The sequence below is a fragment of the Ruditapes philippinarum genome, unplaced genomic scaffold, assembly GCF_026571515.1.
Source record: "Ruditapes philippinarum isolate M1 unplaced genomic scaffold, ASM2657151v2 ctg755_1_1_1_1, whole genome shotgun sequence".
In the NCBI taxonomy this organism is placed as follows: Eukaryota; Metazoa; Mollusca; class Bivalvia; order Venerida; family Veneridae; genus Ruditapes; species Ruditapes philippinarum.
The window spans coordinates 247,276-261,043 of NW_026865297.1; the positions used below are offsets into that span (position 1 = coordinate 247,276).

A 13,768-nucleotide genomic window follows, 5' to 3' on the forward strand; every position below is an offset into this window, starting at 1 on the left:
CTGAGTCATTCCTGTATTAAGTGGAAGAATGATTTAAGTTGGCAAGGATGATGCATCCATAAAAATTTGGCAGTATAAACACAACCTCTTAATTGATCCCCAGAGAGAAACATTATCCTTAAAGAACGGCCAAAAACTGCACAATTGAAAATGTTGCAGGTTCGTTTTAATTGAGCCTTGTCATGTCCCCAGCACCGGCTAAAGCCTAATTCAATATTTAAACGTGAAAATGGTGCAGTTTTGAATTAAGATGCATCGGTAGATGTGTTCATGTGAAAAGTTCGTGCGATTCCATGAAAAGCAACATATGCTCCTAATTAAAAGAAAGCATGTGCCCTAAACGAAAAGACGATGTGAGGAACTAAATAAAAGGGAATTTTGAATATAAAGCCTGCATATCACAGACGAGACGTCAAAAGGCAAATTTAAAAATCAGGCACCATATCCTAATGGTGATTATACAGAATTAAAGTAGGATTACTGTAACCACCCTACAAAAAGGAACAACTTGAAGGAACAAAAATTTCCACAAACATACACATTCTCCAATACGTTTAACAAGTTCATTATATTAATTCAAAGTTCTTGGAAGGAAATACTAACGTTTTTCACGTCACAGTCATGATTATTCTTAAAACAATCGCTACAAAATGTCATCATTATTCAGTACATATATGTTATTTTACTATTTCAGTGAATTGTTATGACCTTTTTGATGACTGCAGTGATCTGATAGATGCAGACCCGAGTTTCTGCTCCACAAACCTTGACGGTCAAGCTCTCAGAGGCTGTCGTTTCTCCTGTGAGCTCTGTGAGATTATTGGTAAACATATTTTCTTAATCTTGCTGAATTTGAATCGAAACTCATTTTTTAACCTGCTTAATTTGAATGAAAACTCCGTCCACAATCATCTAAATTTTAATCAAAACTTAGTTTGAACTTTGAACAGTCCACATAAAAAAATGTGCAGGTTGGTCTGGCTCAATACTGGTGCCAAAAGGTAATCACTTAGGGGTTCAGCAAGGTAATAAATGGTCAATATAGTTATTTGGTTTCAAACTTTGTCTACTGAAATACACAGCAATTTCCGTATCAAAGGTCATTATAATTCAATATAATTTTCAATAGAATAGTCTTAAGTTTACGTATATTTTAAGTACGGTTTGGTATTCATCAAGTATGTACCAGTTAAAAGCGAGAAATACATTAAATGTTGGAGAATAAGATGATTCTTCAAAGATGTATTTTAGACACATTGTGTCGTGCAGGTTAAAGTGACATTATGCCCACCCTAGAGTACATAGTGAGTGAACAGGTTAAAGTCAAAATAAGTTTACATTTTGCCATTATCAATTTTTACCATTTACTACATGAAAGATGTATAGCATACGTTTCCCCAAGGAAAATCTGTAAATATCCACCAGAATTTACCCATAACGTTCAATTTATAAAAAAGACTAGGACAGTTTTTTTAAATATTTTAGACAGATTAACATTTTATCCTTAACATTTTTTTGGTAAATCACTATTATGACAGAAAATCTTTTGAAATAGTCAGTTCAGCTATACTTGACATTGAATAAAAGAGCACATTGTCACTTTAAGAAACGTTACATTGTAAAGTGTACGAGCTTCTTTATGCTCTGTTAGATAAGGTGGCTGATTTGTTACACTTTTGCGCTATCGCCTTTTCGTCTTGTCGCTGCGAAACTGTAGCGCGTTGTCGTCCTGTAGCTTGGCATTTTTCGAATGTTTGTTTTTTTTATTATTTTTTTTATTTGCTTCTTTTCGTGCCGTTGCATGACTCGTTGTCGCGAGCATCAAAGCGCAATTAACCAATTCTTCCTTTTGAGAAAAGCGACAATTTTCATCGCGACACAACGCGCCATTTGTCTTATTTTGCTAGCGACAGGACGACAATATGACAAGGCGATAACGCGCCGTTTGGCGCTTTGTCGTGTTGTCGCCAGCGACAACGCGACGAGCAAAAGTGTAACATATCAGCCATCATAAATGTATAACTTTGACAGCTGACATTTTTTCATTGATAAGGTAAAAGTAAGAATTATATTGCGTTCTAAAATGTTTTTGTTAGGATATCAATATGATATCTGAAATTCGTTTAAAATGGTATTTATGTCATAAATTAGTGTTATAACGATGACAAATTTAATCGAGTTGATGTATAATTTTTTATATAATTTCTCTCAGAATCGGAAACAGTATGTCCAAAGCCCTCAATGGTTGAAGGAATTGCACCATCACCAATGAAAACGTCTTACGCAGTTGGAGAGCAGGTGAGATCGTGTTAATTAACATTTGATATAGTTTACCTGGGAACACTTTTTGTAATCGTTTTTATTCTAAAACAGTTGATTAAGCATGCGTTTAGAAATGATAAAATAAAACAATTTACATATAAGTTTTCAAAAAAAAACAGAGACTTTAATGTGGACAATACGATTACTGGTATGACGCGATATTTCATTTTATGTTATAGTTTATGTATACATGTAATTGTCATCTTGGGATAATTCAACTATGATATAATTTAAAACAGAAAAACAACAAACGCTCAATTCTGTTGAAAGATATAAACTTTTTAGTTTCTTATGATCAATGGCTTCGCCATGCAATAATTCATGCTGTGTTCACAGTTTATTAAGTATGGTTTAACTATATACATTATATATAAATGAAAAAATCGTTTTAACTGTTATATTATTTGAATGATACATTGGACATTTTACCGACTATACACTTTCAACTGATTATTTAGACTTTACTCGAATAGCGACTATATGATGACGTGCCATTTTAATATTCTTTCCGATTTATTGCAATATACATTGTAATTAGTATTTTTAAGCATAATTCATAGATAAAAAGAAAAATCGTAATTTTCACAGTCTTTAATTATTTAAGTTTTATATCGTTTATCTTTTATATTGGTAGAGTGGTTCTTGCTGTGTATTTTGTTTAGAGCTCTTAGAGAGCTCTGCTACGTGTAATTGTCAGAGTGTTAAATATTAAAAATTTAAAAGAACAAAATATAAAAGTGTTAATCGTGTTTGTTATATCACGTGACAGGTGGAGTATGTTTGTCCGACTGAAAACAGCAATGACGTAAGGACAAGAACGTGCACGTCAAGTGGCACATGGACCGACCTTGGATTTGTCTGCGGAGGTAAAGTACAGAACATTATGTAAGATAGGCATGAATGCCAGATTCTAACGTAACAGGTCGTCATTGAAATATTAATTGAAATATATCCCTGATATTCGCAAGAAAAACTGTTATAAAGGTTTAATAAAATATATTATAAGACTCAAATACAGATATTTGTTCGAGAGAAATATTCAGTTTTGAATATGAATACAGAGGTTCCCTTTTTATCATAAGAAATTATAGCCATAGTTGTGACAACTTCATTATTGTATCTTACTTAACCTATTTAATTTCATCAGAGCAAAGGAATCCTAGCATTACCAGTACCGATGTTCATGTATAAAGAAATGAGTCACTTCCACGGAGATGATGATGAGATCTTTTCTAATGTTGTCGAGTTGAAGTTCTGAAAATCTAAATTAATTCAACACTCTTTTTACTTTTAAAACTTTTAAAATGATCGCGTTTAATTTTTAAGCTTGTCCAATGGGATGGGGTTTGGTCGACGGCAAGTGCTACAAATGGTTCGATACATTCCTGAACCGTAACGATGCTCGAGCTTACTGTGAAAATATGGGCGCTACTCTCCCAACAACAAAAACACAGAAACAGTTAGACTACATCAGGAAGATTGTCGATGTTGACAAGTATGAAACAAATTACTAGTATTCTCATTTTTTCACTTATTTATTTATTTCATTTATTTATTTATTTATTTATTACAAAAAGTTTCTAGTTTTTGATGAATAACACAGATTTAATTTTAACGTCATAAGTTAATCTTCATTGACAGAGTAACGGACATCAAAACTGAAACAGACCCTTCATATTTTTACTTTCTAAATAAATATGGTTAATTTCAGAGAACAAATGCAGATAGTTTGGCTTGCAATGAGCAAGGTAAATGGAGCTTATGAATGGGATGATGGAACAGACCTCGAGTTTCTTGCCTGGGGAGAGAGTAAATATTTTACATAATTGAGCCGCGTCACGACAAAACCAACATAATGGGTTTGCGACCAGCATAGATCCAGACCAGCATGCGCATCCGCGCAGTCTGATCAGGATCCATGATGTTCGCTAACGGTTTCTCTTCTTTTTATAGAGTTTGTAAGCGAACTGCATGGATCCTGATCAGACTGCGCGGATGCGCAGGCTGGTCTGGATCCATGCCGGTCGCAAACCCATTATGTTGGTTTTGTCATGACACGGCTCATATCTTTTGTATTGCCAATTTTAATTTTTATCATAAAAGCGTAATATATCAAAGTCAACATCTTAAGAACTGTAATGTTTAATTTGTTTTATTTTTGTATCAATATAATGTTTTGTAATTGTTTAATCAAAAGCGTTTAATTGATTCCGATGGCTTTGATGGAAACTTTTATGCAATTCTGTTGAAATCGTTATGATGTAAAAATAATGTTTGATTTCAGATGAGCCAAGTTTCTGGGGCGCTTGTGTCACTATAAGCTCTAATGGATGGGGCTCATATGCGTGCTCGTATGATAAATCAGTCGTCTGCATGCACACACCTTCTGGTATGCTAAAAATATTTACATCGTTGATGATATGACTACACGTGCAATGAGCATCAAATACGAATACTTCATCTTACATTTTATCACTTTGGCATACTGCAGTATAAAGCTTTGATTGGAACCTTTAGTGCCTTATACACTATGACCTGAATAAATGTGATTTTTGTGATGACATTTTATATTTTTAAGAATTTGTTCCTAAAAACCATTGATAATATGTAGCTGTAAGGATAGCAAATTTGTTACAGAATTGTACTTCTCTATTATTTCATTATCATCACATGCATTGTAATAAATAAATTATTTGATAGTTTTAAATGCCCTATGTAAATAATAATGCCATATAACAATTCCCTGATTTTGTTTGTCCCGTAAGTAAACATTAAAATACAGATTTAAACTTTTTACAATTTTTGTAGAGCGGACTGTGTGTGCTGACCAGTCTAGACACTGTGAAGCTTATATCCGGGCAACCCCAGACCTTTGTGTTAGACAACAAGACTTTGCTGAGGCTAATTGTCCTTACTCGTGTGGTATTTGTAAAAATGAAGTTATAACAATACGTAAGTACCTGCAATGAAATTGTACATTTATCAAAACAATAGTTTTAAAGGTATGCAAATTTTTTCTTTTCATTTTGCCCTTACGAGGTATGGCGAGTCACGTAAGAAGTATTTCCGCCATTTTTGTTTAAAACCCCATGCATAGTAATATTGCTTCTTCATAAACACATGCCACTGCGTTTATACTTGATGCCCTCGGGTGTATTGTTACATTTTATACATGCCGCTATAGTAAAGGACTGTTTTTATATCATATAACGTCAATATACTTTTATCATGGCAAAAAAAGCAATTCTCCACTAGTTGTTATTCTTCATTATTTCTTCTAGTTCTATGAGCATATTGTTGTGCATATAAGAATGGATTTTTTCTTGCATTATTACATGTAATTATACGATTTCTAGTTCTTATGTTACTTAGTCCCATGGCGTTTGTTCTATGCGATTTGAGTATTTACTGTGCTTTTGAACCGTGCAACACATGCTTACAGAATATCTATTTCCTGAATATCTTACAAGATTGAAACATCATTAGCAGTCTCTGATATGATATACTAGTAGTCATCACACTAGTTCCAATCTGTCTGCCAGTTCTTGCATCATTTTGATTTTTGGCGTACATGGTAATCTACAAAATTCGTTTATGTAATTTATTTTTAAAAAATTGGCTTGAAATTAGATGCATTAATGTGATTCTGTAAACACAAGCTAAGCTTACTCGTAGAACAAAAGATGTTCATTAAGAATATGTTCCCCAAATGACCGCTTGACAATGATTGTTAATGCCAACTCGCTCTCTCATGAATGACACCAGGGTCTGCATTCATTCATATGACGAAGCTATTAATGTCGCATACGGAAAGTTACTGCTTGTACTGTGCTACCAGCTCGGGCCTAATCATCTAGAACGATTACTTTAATTGTGAACAATTTCTGTGTGAATTAAAAGTGAAAAAAAATCATATCAGCTCAAACAAAAACGTTTTTATTTTAGAACGCAGCACGTGCTTTGACGTTGACAGCAACTGTGACGCTTTAGTTAAAGCGACAGATGATTTTTGTGTCAGCCATACACAGTTTGCTTACACTCACTGTCAGTCTACTTGTAACATGTGTGACGTGCATGTTAGTATAGGTAAACAATTTTGTTAGTTGATATAGTTTCATTTCAAAATTGGTTATACAAAAAAATCCTTAAGCTTCCTTTACGCTATTTGGTACTTGTACAATATTGGACTTCTATTTTTATCCTCATTGGCTGATGGTCATTCAATTGTACTCTGATAACAAAATGAATCATTTTCTTTTATACTTTATATGATGTGTTTATAAGAAGAGACTATAATTATAGATGATGAATCAGATCAAGAAGACATTGGAAAAAGATGGATGAATTCGGAATACATGCCAGAGCTAAGACAACCAGAAAAACGGTCATTTGATGACTGTGTTGATTCAACAACTGTAATTATTTATTCTGATAATTCGATATGACAAACTTATGATTCCCGAAATTAATATGTAAATAACACATATGTAGATAACAGTAAAATACTGTTACCTGAGGTGTTACCCTAGCCAAAGGTTAGAAACTAAGTTGGTTAAACTGACTATTCAGTGATTATTATGAAAGTGATCCGAAATTTTGTAGATGGTTTTCTGTATCACATATGGATCTCTTCAGCACATAATTATGAAGCTCGACTGGAATTTTGACCAACAATTCCTTTATTTTGAGCCAATTGTCAACAAAAATTTCAATAAGGGTTTGTTTGAATATTTAGCATCGTTCGGTGGTAAGATTTTGTGAAAACTCTATATTTTGAGTCCGCTTAAAAACATTTCTTAAAACGCATTGCATATTTTGGGCACAACAGAGCCCACAACGGAAAGAATATCTCGACAAGGACTGCATAAAAATCCGATACAAAATGGGTAAATGATCAATGAAAAGTCAGGAGGGTAGAATCATATTTCGATCTTCTTTGATTGAATAAACTTTGAATTTAATATAAATGTTTGAAAAGTTGAAAACATACCTTGTGATTGACCTATTTTCTCCACATACTGTATATGGTGTTTTAGCTCATCTCTGGATCACAGGAAATTTACATAACTATATTTTTACTGATGCTCAATTTCAAGATCCATATGGCGTTCAACCCCCTGGAATCGTCTGCTTGTTTCATTTTGACACATACTTTCGTGCAATACCTTCCTGTTTACTTTTTTAATATTAAACTAAAAGATATTTAAGACGTGAAAAGCACTCTAGGTAGCAAGTAACTAAATTACCTGAATGCCATAGTCATTCTGATGACCCTTCATAGTGAACTTCGAAAGTAAGAAGCTCAATCAAGAAAAACATAAATGGCGTCCATTTTATTGTTTTCTTTAGAAAATAAACCATGCGAATATATTATTATTGTTGAGAAGTTTTAACAGTAAGAATGTTTTCCGTTGGCCTATGGGAAATTAACATTGCAAAACAGTTAGGGGTGACAATACACAATACAATAATCGGATCAAAATAAGGATAAATTTTAGGATCAAGATCGAGTTTGGATGAACTGTTAACCGCGCATATCTTGTAAAGTAATAATTTTCATTTTTAAGATTTCATAAAAATGCTATTTCAAGTATTACAATGAAAATTAAATCTATGAGAATAAACAATGAAGAGTGTCTGGGTGATGACTTTTAATCCTGATCAGACACGGGACCAGGTGATCAGTTTATGAAATTCATTTCGATCTAGTACCAAAACGCACTAATATAACCTGAAATATAAAGTTGTATATGTATAATATGTGTCTTTGTACTTATTCAAAAGTATATGTAAAGTAATGATTTATTATAATTTGTAAACCATGTTTTTTATCTCAGACTAAAACGACAGAAAGCACTACTTCTACGACAGAAAGCACTACTTCTACGACAGAAAGTACTACTTCTACGACAGAAAGCACTACTTCTCCGACAGAAAGCACTACTTCTACAACAGAAAGTACTACTTCTACGACAGAAAGCACTACTTCTCCGACAGAAAGCACTACTTCTACGACAGAAAGCACTACTTCTACAACAGAAAGCACTACTTCTCCGACAGAAAGCACTACTACTCCGACAGAAAGCACTACTTCTACAACAGAAAGCACTACTTCTACCACAGAAAGCACTACATCTACGACAGAAAGCACTACTTCTACGACAGAAAGTACTACTTCTACAACAGAAAGCACTACATCTACGACAGAAAGCACTACTTCTACGACAGAAAGCACTACATCTAGTACAACAACAGGTACTGCAGAAGGCGACAGTTTATAAGATCAGTAGTTCCAATATATGTTGACATATTAAATATTACATGAAATGTAATCTTATCCAATTTTTACCCAATCATTAAGCGAAGTCTGCGATATCAGTTTTTGACTTTATTGATATTTTACAATAGAAGTATTTTTTTTAAAAAGAATATTGTTTCAAATATTAATTTGCCTGATCTTTTGAGATATAAAATTATTGAAATGTAAAACAAACTACTGCAATTGAGTTTTATTTACTGTTTTGGAATATAAGTAGCAGATGATATCATATTATGGATTTTATATTTTCTATTTTAGAAATAATATCGGTCTGAGCTGTGTTTATCGTCTGTCTAACACCGGTTTAGAGTTTTGATGCGTATGAATTGACAACAAATGTCATAGACCTGATTGGTTAATTCTTTCGCATCGAAACGATTGCCTTAAAATGTTTAAGGATTGGTGAATTTAAGAATGAATCGGCATAGTTCTATAAGATATATATCTCTAATGTCTTTTTAACCCCTCTTCAATGGACAAGACTTCTGTTTAATCCTCATAGGCTGATGGTCATTAAATCATTATAAAATATGTATAATTTCACCAACCTGTTTCAGAACCTACAACCTCTACAGCTTCCCCGCCTGTTCAAGATTGTGATCCTAATGGACAACCAGCACATACAAACATTATATCTACAGCAGACGACACGGGTCAGATATACGAGTACGTGTGTGACAACGGGTTCGCTCTTTCCAGCGGCAATTTGATTAGGGCTTGCTTAGTAACTGGAGAACTGACCGGATCTCCACCCGTATGTCTTAGTAAGTGATATATCTATATAGCTTAATGTTATTGTAACACATATGATGAATGTCATATTGTTATAGAATGCTCATTGTATAAATAAATTACGAAACACACATATACACAAGAATTTCTGAGCAAATATGTATTAATTCATAGATGACTAAATTCAGAGAATGAAAAAGTTATAAAAAAAACCTAGGAATATTTGTGGAAAAAGCATTTAACCGTAGAAATTCAATCATTGAATTATTTGATATATAATGTAGACTTATTATAATGTTAATACCATTAGTAGAAACAATCTCATGTAGTCATTAGCAATAACATTGTGTCTCTGTTTACTGATATTATTACATAACTGTTTCCTTGATCTCATTACTTGCTTTAACCGTTGAATGTATCTGAAGAGAAGTAAAATGTCTTACCTGTAAAAACTATGCATACAATTTAAGTTAAATATTTACAGAAGATGAGTGGTATATTCTAGGAAATCTGCGAAAGTATAAATACTAATAAATCATTTTGAACATGATTGTAAATTTACCATATTATCAGGCTTACAGTTTTGTTTCGGCAAGGCCGATATGTTTATGAAATTATCATTACAAACGAGTTAAGTATGTATAAATTATAAATAAATTATAATCTATGTTACTTCTCTTAAAATGCGGGAAGACATGTGGATATATTCAGTGTTAATTAATCTATTATATGTCTATATGCTTGGTAAATATACTCGTACTTAATTTCACATAGGTTTAAAACTTTAAACATATGTCAAATACATTTTTTGGTTTACATTTATATCAAATGGTACTATATATATGCATGTTTATTAATATTATTATTAATGAATGTATACACCTGGAAATAAGTTAACCACACCCCGAATTTAAAATTGGTTGTGATTGAAAGCACTGTCATAAGATGACGACTTAAGTGAGCTAAGAAATAGTAATTTGATAAGTAGCAATACCAATTTAGTAATCATAGACCAGTAAATTTTTGAGTTTAGTTTATTGTTTAACCAAATTATTGAAACATAAGCAAATGTGTTGTTCTTTACCAAAAAAATGTAAGTGTTTATAAGTATGGTGTTGGAGCGTTTACAATACATTTATTGGTGGATATTTTTGGTAAATTTGTGGTCATGCAGTGAGTAATGTTTAAAACAATTTTTTTTTCTTATCTATGTCGAACCTCTTTACTTTTACGTTTATAATTATTAAGATATTGAACTTTGTGTGATACAAGTATGCACATCTTTTTCGACAAAAAAGTTATGTTCTTATTTTCAAAATTTAATATAACATTTAATTTCGTTCTTTACAGGTGAATCAGAAGTTGAGTTACCAGTAAATGACGTCAATATTCGTAGGAGGGACAGAATTCCTTGGAATGGATACACATATACAGCTATGAATAAGGACTTTATTATAACAAAGTCGGGTAAATTGACCAAATGGAGATTTTACAGCTCTCAAGACGGTGACATTTCGTTGCAAGTTTGGCGATTTAGCAACAACAATATGTAAGTTTGTGCTCCATATCTGACATCTATAATAAATCTCAATTTTGGCCTGGTTGAAAGTAATAAAATAAGGTTCAGAAAAAAAAGAAATCAACGTTGTTTATGCGTAGTTAAGACCAATGCAGATACTAGTAGGTAGAAATACAATAAAAGGGCCGGTATACATATGGTATGTCCGAGCAATAAGCAACAAAGAATTTGAACAATGAACCCTACACTATTTTACAGTCTATCTACATTGGGCGGAGAGTTACTTTCCAACAACATTGTTGAAAACATTCTTCAACTTTCCGTGTTCGTTTTCATTGCAAAACTGGTTGTGAGGAAATTGCGACAACATTACGTCAATGCAACAACTTTAGCAATAGATTTATTGAAAACTTTGTTTCTTTTGCAAAAGTTGTTTGAACAGTGCATAAATTTGTAAATACTTGTAAATATCATTATTTATTTGAATGCTGTCAAGTAAACTTTTTTTTTTCTTTTTTTTTAAAGTCTAATATCGGCGACCAAGCATTTTTAAACTAGTAAATATCATGTGTACAAAAAAGTCTGAATTTCTAAAGTTACTAGTATGTAAATTTTGTAAAATATGTTATTCAAAAGATAAGAATGTAACTGTTAACTGGAAATGTTGTACTTATTATATTAGGTCAAAAAAATCAAAATCACTAAAAGGCTAAAAAAGGAATCAGTTTTATGAACATTAGCACAAAAAAACATAAAAAGAAATAAAAGCATGTTTTCTTTGATTATGAATAAATTGGCCTTGAATCCAAGTCTTCAGTTTAGTTGTTGTTGTTTTTAATCATACTCTAAGATTGGTTTTAATTGATACACTTTACATTTTGCCTATATGTCTCTATAAAAATTGTAGCTTACGTCATGAAAGTTTTAAAACACCCTTTATTTTACAGGGACTCTGGCACTTTAATCGGATCTAACTTTGTGAGCGGAACCGGAAATGACAGGATTAGAACAATCGAAATTCCAGAATCAGAACAAATCAGCGTGCAAGTTGGTGACGTCATTGCTATGCAACAACCATTAAAAAATGCAGCTTATATTGGGTACACCAGGTGCGACCTGAACTACGAGCCAACACAAAACAATCAGCTAATTAGCAATGCGAACGACGAACCGTCATCCATTGGAAGTACATATGGATTCCAAACGGATAGTAACTACGATTGCAAAACAATGTCTTTGAACGCATTTATAAAATAAGTTGATAGAGGTTGATAGTTATCATTTCCAAACTACATGACTGTGTGTAGAGTTTAATGAAAACCAATGGCATAATATTGTTAAAGATAAAATAAATATGACCTGAAAATCAATCCAATCAACGATAATAACGATGCTTTTATTTAGTATAGCAGATAAAAATGTATACGGTTTTAAATAATGATAATTACAACTTGGCAAAAAGGTTTGTGTCTTTGACAGCAATACCTTCAATTTGTGTGGCAATATACATGGACCACATTTCTAATTTGTCACCTACATTTGTTTTATTTTCCTCAGCACTGGATCGAGTAAAAAACGAATATTAATACATCACTTAAGCCTTTCTATTTCGCAGATTGTATAAAAAATCACAGAAACGATATATTTGATAATGTTTCAAATTCATACACTCGTTAATTAAAATCTCGAAGTCAACAAAATTAAAACTTGTGCAAAGAATTGTCTTAAACTTTGTACGACAAAGAAATTTATGGAAAAAAATGATTTGGGATCGCCAAATTAATGTTTTAGTTATTTGCCCTGAATGTGAGTTTTAGCTCTATTTTGGTCATTTTCAAGAGCAGATAACTCATAACGAACTTTTGCAGCTAAAATCTTATCTTAATTCAAATTCATTTCTGTTATTTACTTGATTGTCACGGAGCAAACTGTGTTGAAATTCTATGTAACATATTTCATTATATAGTTGATTCTGTAAAATGCTAAAAAATTTAAATGTGTTTACGTATTGTAGGCTAGTAAAATTTCTTGGACAAAAATTGTTTTAAACTTGCATAATAACCAGAAACAAAATGGCAATAAATAAGTTGAAATAAATTCAGACCTCAAAATGTTTGATTGTGAGTTACCTGATCTTGAAAATGACCACGAAAGTACAAAAAATACTCTCCTTCTGGGGCAAATAACTCACAAAGGCGTGATTACATGAAAGTCACGTCCCTTTATTCAAGAAGTATATCACGAAAACCAATGACATTCGCTGAAAAAAGCAAAGTAATTTACTTAAACAATATACTTTCTAGCAAGAAGTAATTTTTAGATTAAGTTTTCGAATAACAATATCATTTATTTAAACTCAACAATAAAGATGGCATTTACTTTTACGCCAAGAAACATTATCACTTACTCCTACACTCTCGAGGTTCTATCATTTAATGATTACAAGTGTTTCCACGACCGAGCTGATGCAAAGACGTCCGTGAAACATGATTACAAGTGTTTCCACGACCGAGCTGATGCAAAGACGTCCGTGAAACATGATTACAAGTGTTTCCACGACCGAGCTGATGCAAAGACGTCCGTGAAACATGATTACAAGTGTTTCCACGACCGAGCTGATGCAAAGACGTCGGGGAAACATGATTACAAGTGTTTCCACGACCGAGCTGATGCAAAGACGTCCGTGAAACATGATTACAAGTGTTTCCACGACCGAGCTGATGCAAAGACGTCCGTGAAACATGATTACAAGTGTTTGCACGGCCGAGCTGATGCAACGACGTCGGGGAAACATAATTACAAGTGTTTGCACGGCCGAGCTGATGCAAAGACGTCGGGGAAACATGATTACAAGTGTTTGCACGGCCGAGCTGATG

General features: G+C 32.8%; 1 protein-coding gene across 1 annotated transcript in view; it reads left to right on the top strand.

The window, feature by feature from the left end:
• The window catches only part of LOC132728575 (uncharacterized), a 47,598-nt gene extending 33,830 nt beyond the window's left edge, over positions 1–13,768 (top strand). The window contains exons 20-32 of the mRNA XM_060714235.1: positions 695–823; positions 2,213–2,298; positions 3,092–3,188; positions 3,649–3,817; positions 4,034–4,131; positions 4,607–4,711; positions 5,131–5,274; positions 6,268–6,408; positions 6,625–6,737; positions 8,160–8,577; positions 9,199–9,405; positions 10,724–10,922; positions 11,840–13,768. Coding sequence (XP_060570218.1) covers positions 695–823; positions 2,213–2,298; positions 3,092–3,188; positions 3,649–3,817; positions 4,034–4,131; positions 4,607–4,711; positions 5,131–5,274; positions 6,268–6,408; positions 6,625–6,737; positions 8,160–8,577; positions 9,199–9,405; positions 10,724–10,922; positions 11,840–12,149 — 2,216 coding nt within the window. The 3' untranslated portion in view covers positions 12,150–13,768. The remainder of the gene's footprint in view (positions 1–694; positions 824–2,212; positions 2,299–3,091; positions 3,189–3,648; positions 3,818–4,033; positions 4,132–4,606; positions 4,712–5,130; positions 5,275–6,267; positions 6,409–6,624; positions 6,738–8,159; positions 8,578–9,198; positions 9,406–10,723; positions 10,923–11,839) is intronic.